This window comes from Leptopilina boulardi, unplaced genomic scaffold, assembly GCF_019393585.1.
Source record: "Leptopilina boulardi isolate dan_hultmark-lab unplaced genomic scaffold, ZJU_Lbou_2.1 LbouV2_122, whole genome shotgun sequence".
NCBI classification, from domain to species: domain Eukaryota; kingdom Metazoa; phylum Arthropoda; class Insecta; order Hymenoptera; family Figitidae; genus Leptopilina; species Leptopilina boulardi.
The window spans coordinates 2,450,010-2,467,847 of record NW_026137666.1 but is presented as its reverse complement, the minus strand read 5'-3'; the positions used below and the strand labels follow the sequence as shown (position 1 = coordinate 2,467,847).

The window sequence follows — 17,838 nt, the reverse complement described above, 5'->3', positions numbered from 1 at the left end:
TCTCTATCTAGAGGATTCAAAATAACATAAGAATATCTTCGCCTAAAAATCTTACTCTTCTTTTTTTCTGTTTTAAAAATAAAAAAAATATGTATATTATAGGCGTTACCTATTCAGTTTTAGACTTTCTTTATAATTTTTTTCACGTGATAAAGGGAGAAAGAAATTATTACCTGGGTCCTCAGAGTTATTAATTAATCCTCTTTAAAAGATTGCAGGTCAAGCGAACCCTCATTTGCAAAATAAAGATATATCTTTCTCTCTCCATAACTTGTTCTTTTCTCTGTCACCGAAAACCCAGCAGGGGTCCAGACGGAATGAATGAATGAATGAATACCAAGATTATTATAGTTAATTCTCGTATAGGATATTTTAAAAAAATGTTCAAATGAAGTTGAAAGTATTCACTTGGGGGTTTTTGAGGTCGCTGATTACGAATCTGCACTTAGTTTTCAAAACTTTAAAATGGCGGATCCAATGTGGAGGAATATTTTTTCAAAATTTATCGGATTCCGTAACAATTCGTTTTATTATTTTTTTGTTATATTTTTTTTTGTTTTCTCTGAATACAATTAGTTCTCTTTCTTCATTTCGAGGTTTCTAAATTATTTTTCATATTTTTTTAATATTAAAATAATTGAAGTTGAGTATTCCTAGCATTATATAGTATTTATTAGGTGAGCAATAATATTTGCAAATAAAAAAATTGCGGCTAACAAATAATAAGACTTTAAAATTATATCAACCAGCCTTTTTCAAAGCTAACAAATAACAACACTTTAAAATTATATCAACCAGCCCTTTTCAAGGTTAACAAATAAGAACACTTTAAAAACTATATCATCGGCTTTTTTAAAAGCTACAAAATAATAATATTGGATATGCCATTTTGAATTTTGAAAAACTAACATCAGATTCGTAATCAGCGACCCCAATAACCCCCGAGTACCTAAATTTTATTTGTTTTATGCGTATTTGATATTATTCTTTCAGTACAAAAATTAAATAATTTAGTTGGTTATAAAAATTTAATTAGCATGTACACTACCGTCGGAAATTGTCGGGACGGCTGACGTGCGTGAAGTAATAATTTGTTGCTGACTTTAAAGCAAGATGTTTTAAGTCAGAAAAATGATAGAGACTTCTAACTTAGATGGTTGGAAAGCTGATAAAATTCTGCTTCTCAATGTATATCAAGAAATTTTTTTTCTTTTTTTTGGTATTTATTGCACAAAAAAGATTTCAAGAAAAAATTATGCAATTTTCTACTTTCGTACTAATGTTTTCTGACTCCCGGCATAATCTAGAATAATTCTCCCGGGAGTCAAAAAACATTAGTATGAAAGTAGAAAATTGCATAATTTTTTCTTGAAATCTTTTCGGTGTAATAAATACTAAAAAAAAGGAAAAAAATTTCTTGATATACATTGAGAAGCAAAATTTCATCAGCTTTCCAACCATCTGAGTTAGAAGTCTCTATCTTTTTTCTAACTTGAAATATCTTGCTTTAAAGTCATCACCAAATTTCTACTCCACGCACGTCAGCCGTACCGACAATTTCCGACGGTAGTGTAAGTATTGTGAAGAATTTTTAATTCGTTGAAAAAGATTAAAAGAAACTTGATTAAGAGTTTTCAACGTACAAATTTAACAGAATTAATTAGTGCTGCAGTCTATTAACGTGCAAGAATTTCGACGAATTAAAGGTTGATTCTAAAATTCATGAATTGCAAAGAATAAATGAGAATTGGTACCAATTCGCGTTAACCAATTGAAGAAGATTAAATATGCTTCAAACATTTCAATAAAAATTCAAACAAATTTATGAATTTAAAGATAAGATTAATGAAAATAATTTCAGATATATGTACCTTATTAAAAAAACAAAAATAATAGGAACCTATTATCTATTTTTTATTTGATTTGGAAAATTAAAATCAATAAAATCTAGACTATTGTCAGACCAGAGCGGGCATTCGGTCTAGATAATAATGTGTAAGTGTAAACTCTGGCACATTGCAAGCCCCCTTGAGCTCCGAAAAGTTAGCTGGTAAAATCGCTGCGTTCCAGCAGACACGCGGTCTGGCGCATACACCATGCCGGGCATGCCGGACACGTTTGTTATCTGGGATAATTTCATAAAATATGTATGTTTATGTAGTTTGTGAACGGTGTGAACGTTGTCACTTATGACAGTTGCTAACCTAAAAATCTAGTCAACTTAATTTAATGAATACAACAAACTCGGCTATAAATATTAATATTAAAGTTTTTCAAGTGCAGTGTGTTTGCTTATTAGAAACAATCATTTTAATTCACATTTTTTTGAATAATTACTTGTAATTCAATAATAATTGTCATTTTGTCTTTAACTCAAAATGAACTGGATCAGAATCATTCTAAGTAAAACTTAGAATGAGTCAAACAAAGTTCCTTTTTGCTGCGTATCAAAATGATTCAGATAGCCAGATCATTTTCATCCCAGGTTTTTACTGTGTAATCATTTTACTAAAAATACATTGTGAGTTTAAAAAAAAGTGGTAGGTATAAAAAGTTTCCCTATTGAAAACCCCTGTACAAGATCTTATATACAAGAATAGGTATGTACATGTTCAACAACTGAACTTGTACCAGTTTTGATGAGAACATTGTATCAGAACTTGTACAATATCAAGAAAATATATTTAATATTTGTATACAAGAAAAAGTAAATGTTCTTGTGCAGGTTCATGTAAAAGTACTCATACATATTAACACATGAAACCGATAATTTTATTGTACAAGTTTACTTGTAAAAAATGTGATATTTTAATAATTTTTAAGCATTAAAACTCTTCACTTATGCATGTCAAAAAATATTAATAAATTTAAGAGTTATTAAAAAATTAAAAATAACATTAATGATCGAACATTAATAAATATACAAAACAATGTTACTCACCAGATGAACCGAAAAGAGAACCCATAACAATAGCTAATAGGAGTTGCATTGTGACTGAGTAAGATTTGTCTAAGTGAAAGTTATATATTTATGCTAGCTGCTTTTACAATTTCTTAACTGTATCTACTTTTTTTTAATATCGATTGCCTTAAGAGCAGTATCTGTTAATTTAAAAAATTTAATTTTCTGTATATCTTCTTAAAAATTTTTTATTTTTAATTTGTATATGTTCATGAATATATAATTCTAATCATCATTGAGTAGCTGAAAAGTTTTGGATAATTTTAATGTGATATAATGAGAATAGATATAGTAATGTATGAAAGTTTTTATAATTTGTTAAATAAATAATTTTTAAAATTTTTTAATAAGTTTTCGAGTTATGAATTTTTAAAAATCTGATTTTTTCAAGTTTTTTAAAAATACACCGAATTTTAATGACATCTAAGTCTAAAAGTATTGAATTTAGGAATTATGACCAAAATACAAAAAAGTTTCTGTTTATATAATTTGTTAAAAAAACATTTTTAGTTGTTTTCTTTTTCAAAATAGACTGTATTTTATTTTGCTTTTCTATGAGTTTACTTAAAGATCCTAGTGCCCAAAACACTTTTCCTTTCGAAAAATAAAGAAAAACAAAAAGAAGTAAAAAATTTTCTTAAACAAATTATATAAAGAAAAGGATTATCAGGCCCACTCCAAAACTTATTACAAAATTTTAGTAATATTTTCATGTGTGAAAAAATAAAAAAAATCGGACCCAAATTTAAAAAATTTAATCTGTTTAAAAAAATAGTTATTTTTTATAAACAAATACATAAACATAACCTTAAATTTTTCGTGTGGAAAATTTCTCTTAAACATACTTTTATAATAATCACATAATAATAATAATAATAATAATAATAATAACTAGCTTTAGGACCCGCCTTCGGCGGGTTCCAAAGTCTAGCCACCGAAACTATTTCGTATCAACAGTATTCTTTAACAAAACCTTCTATATATTCGAATTTTTTAAAAGTTTAAAATCAATAAAAAATTTCAAACATAAATATATTGAAAAACTAATATTATTTCATTGAAAAATTTTATTTTGAATCAATAATTTTTACAATGCTCAAAATTTAAAACATAGATTTCGGTCACCAACAGTATTGTCAAGTTTTCATATTATCATTGTTATACTATTAGTTCCGAATATAAAATATTAAATATAATGATTTAGATTGGTATTTAGCCATTATTTATTTAAGTTCTTAAAAACATTTCAAGAACATTGTTTCCAAGATGTACCCCGTGGAGGTAACCACCCAAGTGTGAAAATCTACACGGCCCAATACTGGCCCAGTATTGGCAAAACTGGCACCGAGCCTTGGCAGACAATATTGGGCCGACTCTTATAGTCTTGTAGTCCCCCTACCAAAAAAAAATTCAAGGGGTAGTTCCCCCCCATAAATCAGCTTTTGGGGAAAAACAAAACATACGTGTCAAATTGTTTTTAAAAAACTACAAAACTGCCAAGTTTCAGAAAAATCGTCGTATGGCACTTCCCTAGTGTTACTTGTCAGCAACTTAGAAAACCTGTAGATACCAAATTTCATAATAATCTGACAATTTTTTAAAAATAATTCCTTAATATTGAATCAGACATGTCGAATTTCGGAAATCTGACATCAGATTCGTAATCAGCGACCCAAAAAACCCCTAGATACCAAGTTTGAAGTAAATCTTAAAATTTTTTCAAAATTCGTCCGCCATATTGGATCCGCCATTTTGGATTTTGAAAATCTAACTTCAGATTCGTAATCAGCGACACAAAAAACCCCCAGATACCAAGTTTGAAGTTAATACATCAATTTTTAAAAAAATCGCCTACTTCTCAAAATCCGACATGTTTTTTGAGGTTAGAAAAAAATCCTGACGTGATGGAGCAAAACTGACTTCGGATTCGTGTTCAGCGCGTCAAAATACATAGGGTTAGGGTATTCCGGTCAAAAGTACATGACACTTTTTTTTTGTGGGGCTGTGTTATTAATTAATTCATTATACATTTATAATATAAGTCCTGACAGTAAGCGCAATTGTTTAAACCTTTGAAAAATTTCTAACGCTCGCGGGAACCGCATTCGCAACTTAACGCATCGAAGTCTAACGCGCTAACCACTACACTATACGCGGATATGATAATCTCAAAACAAAAATGTTTTGTGTTGAGCTGCATTTGAGGAAAATTTCAGCTGTTAATGCATTATCACTGGGTCAAGATTCGTTCCAACTTTGGAAAAAATGACTTGTAAAAATAAATTCAACATTTCACCCTAGCGGATAGGTTACGTGCTCTTAGCCGTCGTTTAAACGTCGGGGAGTTAATTTTTTATTATTTTTACAGTTTAAATGTAAAAATAAGGTTGGGAAAGTATTAGGGTGTAAAGAAAAAGTGTTCATGAATCAATAGATACCCTATTTGTATTGGATTATTGAAAAATAACTGAAAAAAAATTATTTAAAGTAAAGTATATTTTTATCCAACTGGTAAAGATTTTGCCTGCATATAAACAAAATGAAAAGTAAATATAGAGATACAATAAGTAAAATGTAATAAAAAATAGTGGAAAAATGTAATTATATTATTGAAAAGTGAAATTATCATTGAATAATTATTAAAATCAAATTGGCGGATTGACATATTTTGAAAAATCAATTATTTTCATTAAATCTTATTACTATGGGGTTATGGAGGGCGCTGATTTCGAGTTTTTTATATACTCAAAAATTCAAAATGTCGGATTAAAATTTTTTAAAATTGAAGTTTTTTTATTCAAACTTATTACTAGGGTTTATAGAGGTCGCTGATTTAACAATGTCTTAAAATCCAATTGATTCTTTTAAAAATTTACGTATTTTATTAGATATTGTATCTTTATTTGGTATTTATATTTAAATTATTATTATAACGGAATTACTATTGTTAATAATGAGAATTAGAATTTTTTAATTAAACTAAGTGAACTTAATGGAGTAAAATTTCAAGTGTTTATAATGAATACAGTAAGGTGTAAATCAGGTGTTTTTAATTCCAATCAGGTAAGTTTTATTCTTAATCATATTTTCTTTTCGTAAGTTATTACCCTGATAGCATCGGATATACGCCGGATATCCTGAAAATATCCAAAGATATCCTACGGATGTTCTACGGATATCCGACGAGTAGCGGAATCTTGTAGAGCGGAAATGTCAATATTTATAGGATATCCATCGGATAACGCAGGATATCCTTAAAATGTACAAAAACATATTCCCAGGATATCTGTTGGTTATCCGTAGGTCATCCTCAGAATATATAGAGGACATATTAAGGGTATATATAAGACATCCTAAGGATATTCTAGGGACCTACTTAGGATATCCACAGGAAATTCTGTGGATATCCAGAAGACATCTTGTGGATATCCAGGGGACATTCTATGGATATCGGGTGTTATTTTTCTACTCTATAATGTACCAAATTTACACTAACTAGTTCAGTTCGTTAAAAACTAAACATTTCCAAATTTTTCCAATTTTTATTTCAAAAAATACTTGATTGAGTTGAATAAAAATATTTATTTTGCCTAAGATAATTAAATATGAGAAAATATATGTTTGATTCTACTAAATATTTATTTCATATTAACGAACAAAAAACTTTTAACTTTAAGATTTAGAGAAACATATAGCATAATTGAAACAAAACATTTGTACAATGAAAACGAATAATTTATTCCAAAAAATTACTCTTGGTCCAATTAAATATCAAACAGTCGTTAATCTAATAATTAAAGTAACTTCCATCTACAATGGCTTACAATTAGCGAATGTTTTATAGAAAGAATTTGTTCAATTCAAGCATTTTTCTCAACGTAACACTTCTATTTTAGTAACTCAAGTAATTTTGTGTAAACTGTTTTAAAATCCTAGAATGTATTTGTAACAAAAAAATTTTATCGTGAATTAAAAAAATTTATAATCTTTTTGAAATTTTAAATATTCCTGATTTTTAATTTTAATTTTTTTAGCAATACTGATTGTGAGCTTTTAAATATAAAATATATTGAATTTAAAATGTTAAAAATAATATTTTTGTTAATAAAAAAGTAAAAATATTTATATATGAAGTACTTATTTAATAAGGGGAATAGAGTCAAAATTCCTGATGTGGATCACCCAAATTAAAGATGTACTGTATTTACTTGGAAATATAGAAAATTAAAACTTTATTATGAGTTGAAAAACTGTGATAAAGGATTTTTCAAAAAAATTAAATTTCTTAAAGTTATAAACAATTGAAGTTTTTTGTACTCTTAAGTTAAAAAATAAATATCTTAGAACTAAGTGAACGGATCTTTATAAAAATTGGTATACTTACACATAGAATGATTTAGTTTTAGTTGAAAATTTGAAAATTAAAAATTTTTGATTTTTAATAATTGTTATTGCAAAATTAATTGTTTATTTAAAAAATAAACCATGTTCCCGTTGTCGTAGAAAGTTGATCCAAAGTTTATTGGAAAAGGAAATTTCATAAGGATTCGAAAACCGTTTTAAAATTTAGTGGATCGCAATTATCAAAAAAGTTATCGCGTTTTTGTGCGGCGCTGTGTGTCTCTAGCGCTAGCACGCAAAATGTATTTTGCTCAAAAAGTATGGAAACTTGCAAATATCTCGAAAAGTACGAATTTTTATAAAAAATGTTCAAGACAAAAGTTGTTCCTAACAAAAATATCTACATTTGGGAACGCAAAAAATTGGTTGTTTTTGTTAAATGAAATCCTCTAATTTTCATAATCAAATTCGTAATCCCTATGAAATTATGTGTTTTAACGTGTTAAGTATATGACCAAAATATTGGGCTGAGGAATCTTACATTGGGCTCTAGGCCTAATGCGAAAATTAGCTTCGAATTTCTAATATGTTACCCCAAAAACCCCATAAGCCGCGAATTTTTAAATTCACTTATTTGAAGAAAAATGTTGGGCCCAATATCTATTGGTCCTAATATTTTGTTCATTTTTACCACATGTGTGAACGCAGAATTTTATGAGGTTTTCGATTTTTATACACAATATTAGTGGTCTCATGTCAAAAGACTACTTTTTTCGCTGTAAGGCCTCACATTTCTATTTCTATTTATCCGAATATTCACTTAAAAGTATTTTTATTAACAAAATTTCCAATTAAAAGAATTTCTATATAACAAAATTCCTATTTAACAAAACTTTTATTAGGAAATAAAATTTCTTTTATATTTAATTTTTATTTAAGGGTATGTGGGAACCTCCCACGTGACCTAGTATGGGAATATATGTTTTGGTAGTATACATCTTACTCTAAAATGAGAAAATATTTCTGTCTAAAATGTTGAAGAATGATAGATTTGGGTTCAAGGAATCTCGCTGTTCTCCGAAAAATACATAATTTTGCGTTAACTTATTAAAAAATTCAGTTTAAAAAGTGGCACTTTTAAACGAAAATGAAAAAAAATATGGCGGCGCATACACAGACGTTGCGTGAGTGTGTCAGTGCTCCAGGGAACAGCTCCAAATCGAGCGTGTGGCCACTGAATGAACTATGATAAAACACTTTTTTTTATTATTTATTGCTTTATTTTTATTATTATTGCCCGAAATAATTTTTTATTTCAGAGAAAGTTTCAAACTACAAAAAAACGTCCTTTGCCCACATACCCTTAATAGAATTGTCATTTAACAGAAATTCTACTTATCTAAATTTTTAAGACAAAGAATTTTTATTTCACCGATACTTTATTTGACCGAAGCTTCACTTATCCGAAATTCGTTATATAGAACCCTAGACATTGTGTAGAAGAACTTTTTAAATGTTGAAACTACGTATGTGTACTAAATTGTAGTTCTTCATATACAAAAATGTAGACGTTATGGGGGGACAGGGTCATTTTTTGCAATTTTTTCGAAAAAAACCTATTTCTTTCCTTTATAGCTCGTAGCCATCAAATGCAATCAGTCTCTTTACATTTCTTCTGTAATCTACACGCAAAAATACGTATGTGTACTTAATTGCAGTTTTTCATATACAAAAATGTAAAAGTTAAGGGGGGACAGGGTTATTTTTTGCAATTTTTTCATATATTTGTAATACTTGCCGTTTAGAAGTACAAAAAACTTTGCATGATTCTACACCAAACTTAATGAATAGTAATTTGGCTGATTACATGGAAATGGATGAAATGGAGATTTTGCCTGAAACTGCAGAAGAAATGGTACTTGATGAACTTAAAGAATCAATTGAAGCTGAAAATGATGATTTACAAAATTTAGAAGACGAGGTTAATAGAGAAAAAAACATCTCAAAATTAAATAAAATTTTGTCAATTTTACAACTTTCATCGATTAAATTAAGCTCAGACCTTTCAACAAAAACCGAACAACTGAGAAAAATTAATGAAATAAAAGTAACGTTGGATATTCTTTTGAAAAAAGTATTTAAGTTCATGACACTAGACAAATTTCAGAATGATGTAGAAGAACTTGTCAATGAAATTAAAGAAAAACTGAATAACAATCCGAAAAAATCAGATGCAGTGAAAGTTTTAACTATGGTACCAAAGAGTTGGGAAATTCGCAAAATAGTAAGGATTTTTGACGTACCATTTAGTTTAGCCCATAAAGCTAAACAACTGAGAAAATTAAAATACGTAACTTCAACTGAATCAATGTTGATAGTGATTTGTCACAATTCACATTAGTTACGTTAGTATAAACAATAGTTGACATAACGAGTTTTTTTTGAAAAATAATTTCAAAAAATTGAATGTATACATTATTTTATCGAGAAATATATAGTACCCTAGTAGAAATTTGTAATGGCAGCACTAGAATGCGTCAAGTTACTGGACAGTTTTTTTCGTGTCGGATGATTCTAGCTAAACTTGCAAATTACTACATAGTGGCTGACCAACACTCTTGGAAATAATTCAAGTTAAACTTGATACTTCCACGACTCAAAGCTATCCAGTTTTTTTAATGGCACTGTCCAGTGCTGCTCGAAAATATATTCATATCCTTGTCAGGGCGGTGACGCTACAATAAGTCTAGTAACTGGACAGCTGTGCTAGGATTTTGTGTATTGACATTTCGCTTGCTTGGTTTAAAAAAATTACAACTTGTTTATAAAAATTAATAATAATAATAATATTAATATTTCTTTCTCAAAAAAAGACAGTACATACAAAACACATGAAAATGTTTCGGAATATCTCGGTGGTCGAAAAAATTGAATTTAAGAAAAAATGAACTTTGCTTTCCAGAGCATCTAAACCAATATTCATTTTATGAAAATCACTGTAAATTATTGATCCACATATATATTTTTTGCATAACTTACTTAGTTGCAATAAATATACACTTGCAAAATATTATTTGTTGTAAATGTTTGCCAGCTGTCATGAATCAGAAACGAACATAACCTATATTTAGTTGAAATCACCTGATTGGCCGAAGACAAAATAGCGCGCGCTTTTTTAAAATAATAAAATTTATTAAATTATAATAAAATAATTGCAATAAATTAAATTATTATGAAAATAATATTACCTTGAATAAAAAAGTGTTTTAAGATTTAAAAAAAATTATTAAACAATTATTATTTTCAGACATATTTTACAAATATAGTAGAATATTATTTTTCTGTTTGAGTATATTATAATAATATAATAATAATATTATATTATATCAATAATTATTAATTTATTAAAACAATTTTATTTATAAAATTTTACATAATAAAAATAATATGCACAAATTCATAATATTATTAGGTACAGTGAAACACGTCAAGCATTTATTCTAATATCACTGATCAGAACGGCCGAGTTGCGTAAAGCATGCGTTTCTTTCGTTCCCGCCCAGCGGACCCGTGTTCGCCCCGGGAACCCCCAAGATTGTTTCGTTGAAACTGCGAGAAGTGTTTTAAGGTTCATGTTATGACATTCATTTAATTACATAAAATAAACCTGTTTACTACATTTTAATCGCTGATTAACTTTTAACCTGAGTTGGTGAAACTGGCCCTAAATCTTATTATTAAATGAATTTCGAAATATTTAAAAGAATTAATTTGACTAGTTTTTCAAAAGTCCTGTTGATAAATAATTATCAAGTTGTGCTGAATAATAATTTGGTGAAAAAGCGTGACATGACATTCGAGTTTTTAGCGAGCTGGCTAGTAAAGTAACTAGACAAATTCAAGCACGACTGGCCAGTTCTTTTATGATAGCTTAGACAAATTTCTACTAGGGTAAATATATTATAAGAAATAATACATTCAAATATAATATATTTTGTTCATGAATAATCATTGCATTTTTAGAAAAACAGATAAATAATAAAAATAAATATTAATAAATGAAAAAAAATATAATAGTATAATTATTAATATTATTTTTAAATATTTATGCATTCCAAATCTCTCTATTCTACTGTCCAACATAAATTTATTTTGTCATTTAGAAATGATTATGGTTTCTTCATAATATAAGTTATTTGCAAATTTGGAAGAAAGAAATGAAAATTCTTGTGAATCATTTAATTCTGATAAAGGTGATCTTCAAGGTAACTATTACATATGATTAATTGTATTTTATAAACATCATCTTTGATTTCCAAGAAATTTTGTATAAAAATTAATTTTTTAAATATGTTAATTTTTTTTCTGGAGATTTACATTTTCGTTGATGAACCATCTTAAATTGTTCTTCTGGCATTTCAGATGAAGAAAGTTTTGAGACAAATTTTGAAGAAATATTTCATTCATTGCTTGAGAATATTGAAAAATAAATACCAGATTTTGATGAGATCTCTTTTCACAATCCAGAAAATCAAAATTTCAATTGTTTGCAGCCTGATTCTTCAACTACTTTGTTGCCTACTCCTTCAATTTCTACATTGTCAACTATTTATGTTAATGTCGAAAATAAAGAAGCGATACCAGAATCGAATAAGAAATTAACTCGAAAACGTGTGGAAAAACCTAAAACTTAGAAAAGAAATGTATTAAAAGAATTAAATGCTAAAAGATTAGAACACGAATCTACGAAAAAAAACGGAGAAGTTATTCTTAAAAGATCTCATAAATTACAAGATGGGAGTGATTTAAATTGCCGCAAAAAATGTCATTTCAATATTGCAGCAGCTGATAGACAAGATATTTTTAGTTTTTTGGGATACAGTCAAACCTGGATAAGTGACACCTGGATAAGTGAAAAACCTCTTTAAGCGACGGAAATCGCCAGGTCCCTTCATTTTCCCATGTAAAAACCTCTATAAATGAGAATTTGTAAGTGACCGATATTTTTTTCGGCCAAACCTCTATAAGTAAAAGATGCGCTTCTCGAACCTCTATAAGTGACAATTCTTTCATTTTATTTTCTTGGATTGACCTCTACAAGTGAAAGACGCATGTTTCGAACCTCTATAAGTGAAAATCGTTGATTTGTCAAAACCTCTATAAGTGATAAAAAATTGTTGGTCCCTTGGGATGTCACTTATCCAGGTTCGACTGTATTCCTATACTCAAATGAAAAAATGGAGATTCATAGCGAGGTACTTAAAAGTTAATGCAGTTGAAAAAACAAATCTCTCGACCCCTAAGAAAAAATCATCAAGAACTTTCTTTCTTCCAGGACAAAATAAGTTTATGCGCCCAGGTGGAAAAGTTTGTAAAGTCATGTTCATTGACACTTTAGACATTAGTGATTCTTGGATTGAGACAGTTGTAAGAAAAATGGAAAACAGAAGTTTTATTGCACCTGACATGCGTGGCAAAAATCCTAGGCCTAGCTTGTCTAACACTGGAAAATTGAAGGTTTCTATTAGGATTCACATTGACAGTTTTCAGCGAATGCCAAGTCACTATTCGAGAGAAAATTCCATCAAAAATGTCTTGTTCAAGACTTTCAGTCAGTTGTTGATTAACATGCTAATTACGAAGTGTGGATGTCACAACAACACCCAAACAATAAGGTTGCAAATGAAAGACAGTATAGGGATGTTTTTAACTGTGAATATAACATCAGCTTTTTTTAAGAAGGATCAATGTGATGTTTGCGATATTTGGTAAAACAAGCCTAAAAATGAAAAGGAAGACTTAAAACAAGTACCAATTTTGTGGTTTCTCATTTTGATTATGAAGAGGCTCTTATTTGCCCTAAAGCAAATTCTTCTGCTTATTATTACAAAAGGAAGTTGTCTGTCAACAATTTCACTATTGTTGATGATGGAAGATTTGAAGACTGTTGTTATGTCTACCACGAAACAATCGCAAAAAAGGGATCCAAGGAGTTTGCCAGTTTTCTTCTTCATTTTATAATGCGAAAAGTGGAAGCTGGAATAACCGAGTTCAGTTTTTACTGTGATAACTGCGTTGGACAGAACAAAAATCGAAATGTAGTGACTTCGTTCTTTTATGCAGCAAGCAAATTCAACGTCAAAATCACACACATATTTTTAGAAAAGGGACATACCTATAATGCTGCCGACACAGTAAACAGCTTAATAGAAAGAAAAACCCGCCCGTTACAAATTTTTACACCATCTATGGTATGACAATATTGCAGCAGCGAAGAGGTCAAAACAACATCCAATTGTCTTAGTAAAAGTTACTCAAGAAATGATTTTTGCTTGAAAAGATTTCTCTAATAAGTTGAACCTCGATACTGACGTTAGTAAAATTCACATTCCCTAGTTAAAAATAAAACAAATTTCATTTGATATCTCTAGTGTTCATGAGTTTTAATTCAAAGTGAACTTTGATGATGAGCTCATTACAGTTTCAACAAAAGGTGTTGGACGGCCAGTTAATTCTAATTCATACGAATTAAAAAATGTTTACAAAGGTTTCTTTCCAATCTCGAAATTAAAACACAAGGACTTGATGTTTTATTGTGATGACAAGCATATTCCTGTGGAACATCACGATTATTACAGAGGACTACATACTTCAGAAAATATAATTGATTCAGATGAGGGAGAAACAGCCAATAAACCTAACATTGGAAGAGAACGCAAACGCAAACTGCTCCATCTCAAAATAAACGCAATTCTAATAAAAAAAAGTTCATAGCAAAAAATGATTTCAGACGTTTATAAATAATTCATTAAGTTGTTTCTATTTTGTGATTCATTTTGTCAATAAATAATTTCAACTTATAAAATTTCATAGTTGTCACCAACATTTGATTTTGTTTTCTCCTGACTGATTCCTGATTTGCAGAATGATTTTTTTCTTTTTGCTTAATCCACATAAAAAAAATTGGAAGTGTTTTCAATTATAAAAAATTTAGACAAAAGTTTCTATAAGTAAAAATATGAATTGAAATTTAAAAAAAAAAATTTTCGAAGCATTTTTAAGATTTTATATTTTCCCATATACTTTGAAAATAGTATTTTATTTTTCATAATATAAAATTTAATAATTTTTTATGTAATGAACCCTTCTACATTCATTAATTAACAAAAAGTTCATTGAACTTGAATAAGGTCTTTTTGTTCTCTAAATCATTGCAACACAACCAACTCTGTTGCAATGTTTTAGGAGTAGGCCCTTGCTCAGAAAATTCGCTGAATGCGAATGAATAATACTATTTCAACATTCAAGCAAAGGAGTAAATACTAACATTGATATTATATTAAAATCGCAAAAAGTACTATATATACATAGCTATGTATAGTAATCCAATTATTATTATTGTTATTAAAAGGGGAAATAAAATATTTGTTATTATATAGATTCAATTGATACTATACATGTATATGTGTATATATATGTATATATCGAATCAATTATTATTATTATTAGAAGGGGAAATAAAAATTGTTATTATATAGATTCAAAATGGTAGTATATTCTACGAATTATGATTGTTACTATATTAAATTCAGAAAAAAGAGGAAGCATGTGAATATCATTATTATTATCAAATGAAATGATTGTCAAATTTAATCAAGAACTAATAATTAATTGAGCTCTACGCCTGTGAGATTCACAATATTGCGAAATAATTCGCTGAATAAGAGAATAAAGAAAAAACGGGAAAAACTCACTTACTAAAATCAATTTCAAAATTATGGACATAGGTTAATTTCCTTTCCTACTATTCCATAGAAATTTTTCTAAAATTATTATCGCAAAAATTGCAATATTAAATAAAATATAAAAAGGCTGATTATTTCTACAATTTCAAAACAGAAAAAGGAATGTACCTTTTTCCAAAGAAATTCCAAAAAGGATTTTCCAGTAAAATATAAAAAAGGGAAAGAACCTAATTATTAAAACGGTCTCTCTTTTTTTAAAAAAAGAAAAAAATATATTTCTACAAAAATAAAAGGAGAAATAAGTTTAATGTCTTCAATAAATTGCAAGCTTGCATTTGTTCAATAAGTTGAACAACTTGTTGCGAAACTATAGACCCTTATTGCACCACGATTCCCCACCTGTGACAATTAACCTGTGTCCATAAAAACAAAATGAAGCACATCAAAAATCGCAGTCTTCTTGTATTTCAACAGATTAACGTAGCGAGTCGCGAGTTATTACTTCACGATTTAAAACTTGTGATCGAGAATATTTGCTTCAACGAGACTGTCCGTCTCGACTTACAATTTGATAAATATAACTAAAGTTTCGATTATTTTCTTTAAAACGGCAAGTAGTAAAGATAAAAATAATAATGGAGTGAATTATTCACAAGCGTAGAGTTATTGTTTATTTTCTTGTATTAAAACCGCGAAAATTAATTAATTAGTTATTAAATTTTTCAATTGGTTCAGGACGTTAAAGACAATAAAAAAAGAACACAAATTATTATTATATTTCGGTTGATCGGGGATCATTCCATATAATAATAATCGTGCATTATTTTTAATCTACTTCACCGACGGTGAAAACGACATTTTATATTCGTCGCCCGCTTCTATTCAGAGATTAGAGCGGTAGAATTAAGAGCCTATAAAGGAAATAGGTAAGAATTTATAATATTTGTATCGTTCCAACCAATGTATATTCTTAATTCATTTTTCACTTCATTGAAAAGAACTGTTGTGTATTATTCTCATCCCTAAAATAAAGAAAACAGATTTAAAAGAGTTAAACAAATTTAATTAATCGTATTTACACCATAACTCGGTTATCTAATACTTTTGTAATTCGATCTTTTAAATTTGTGAGAGATATCTGAGAAAAGGGGATAACGTTCCACATTAAAAACAAGTTGTAAATTTAGATGTTTACATGAACATTTTGCTTCCTCTTTACGATCAGCAAAAAAATTTGCTTCCTCGTGGAGAAAGCTTTAACATTGAAATAAACATACAAAAATAATATAATAATAATACAAACATTTGAGTACCTATACATTTGAGTTAAATTTAAAGAACTAATGGAAGTTAAAAAATCAAAAATTCATATTTTAACCGAAATTTCTAAATATTAATGAAAAATAATATGTAATTTATAATTATTTACAATTATATCGATTCGTTTTAATGCAAGGAACACAATTATTTTATATTTAAACTTGAATTTAAATAAATAAACAATTTTTCAGCTAAAATGTGTATTTTCTATTTTTAACTTTCATTAGTTTATTAAATTTACCTCAAATGTAAATTTTATATATACCAATCGATTCGTTTTTATGTAAGGAATACAATTATTTCATCTATAAACGATTTGTCTTGACGTAAGGAATACGATTTTATAATATATAACCTTAAATTTTTCTATTTAAAAATTTGTTCGATGAAAAAAATTTTTGGGAAAAAGACGATAAAATTTTTTTTGGGTATTTTTTAAAATCCTTTAGTCAGATTTGAGATATTAATATGATAAATGAGCCTACCAAATTTTATCTAAATTCATTAAAACCTGTTAAAGTTATCTTCTAAACAAAAAAGGGATCCACACACACACATACATACATCTGGACAATTGATCAGGATCTCATATAACATTTTTCTATATAGAGAAAAATTTGTTTCCGACACTTTGAAAATTTTTACTAACGAAAGGACTACAAACTCCACGAGGAAGCAAAAACAAGTTTAACTTGGCTATTTGAACCTTAGAGATTTGAATTATAGCAATAATGACACATGTAAATTTTTAAAAAATCAAAAATTAAATAAATCTAACTTTCAAAACGCAACATTTTAATTATTAAAAAGTAAAAAATAAAGGAAAAAGAGTTTTTTAATAATAATTAATACTTTAAAAAAGAATGACATTATTATGTTATTGTTAAAAATATTAATATTGTTAATATTATTTACATTTAAAATGAGAGATGAATACTATATTTTTAAGATCTATGTTTCTAAATATGTTGTAAAAGTTACGCGGTTTCTAAATGGTCTTGAAAGTTACGTCTTTTCTACATTGTCCCTAGAACTTACGTCTTTTCTAAATTTGCTTTGAATCTTATTGCTTTTAGGGTGCAGTTCAAGCAGTGAACCGAAACGGAACCCTTATGGTTTCACTCATGTCCGTCCACAAAATCCTGCCCCCCCCCTCTAAAATCTAGCCATTTTAACCGATTGGGCTCAAACTTAGTATACATACTTATTTTCGCGAGTAGATTAAAGGAAAATTATAGCGAACCCGATTAGAATTGAATTTAATATAGTTATAGTACAAAAACTCGAAATTTCGGGAAAAAGTCTGTCCCCCCTCAAATTTCACAGATTTGTATATGAAAAACTGCAATTTAGTACACATACATATTTTCACGCGTAGATTGCAGGAAAATTATAGCGAACCCGATTAGAAATGAATTTAATATAGTTATAGTACAAAAACTCGAAATTTCTAAAAAAAGCATGTTCCCC

The 17,838-nt window shown here is 28.2% G+C and overlaps 1 protein-coding gene across 2 annotated transcripts in view; it reads right to left on the bottom strand.

Annotated features, from left to right (window-relative positions):
- LOC127287088 (chymotrypsin-2-like) overlaps positions 1-17,838 on the bottom strand; it is a 164,747-nt gene that overhangs the window by 131,105 nt on the left and 15,804 nt on the right. Inside the window, exon 1 of one of the 2 annotated variants that reach the window (XM_051313827.1) lies at positions 2,942-3,095. The exons of the other annotated variant lie outside the window; for it this stretch is intronic. Within the exon in view, the coding sequence (XP_051169784.1) occupies positions 2,942-2,990 (49 nt within the window). The 5' untranslated portion in view covers positions 2,991-3,095. Of the gene's footprint in view, positions 1-2,941; positions 3,096-17,838 lie in introns of those variants that run through there. 2 annotated transcript variants of the gene reach the window in all.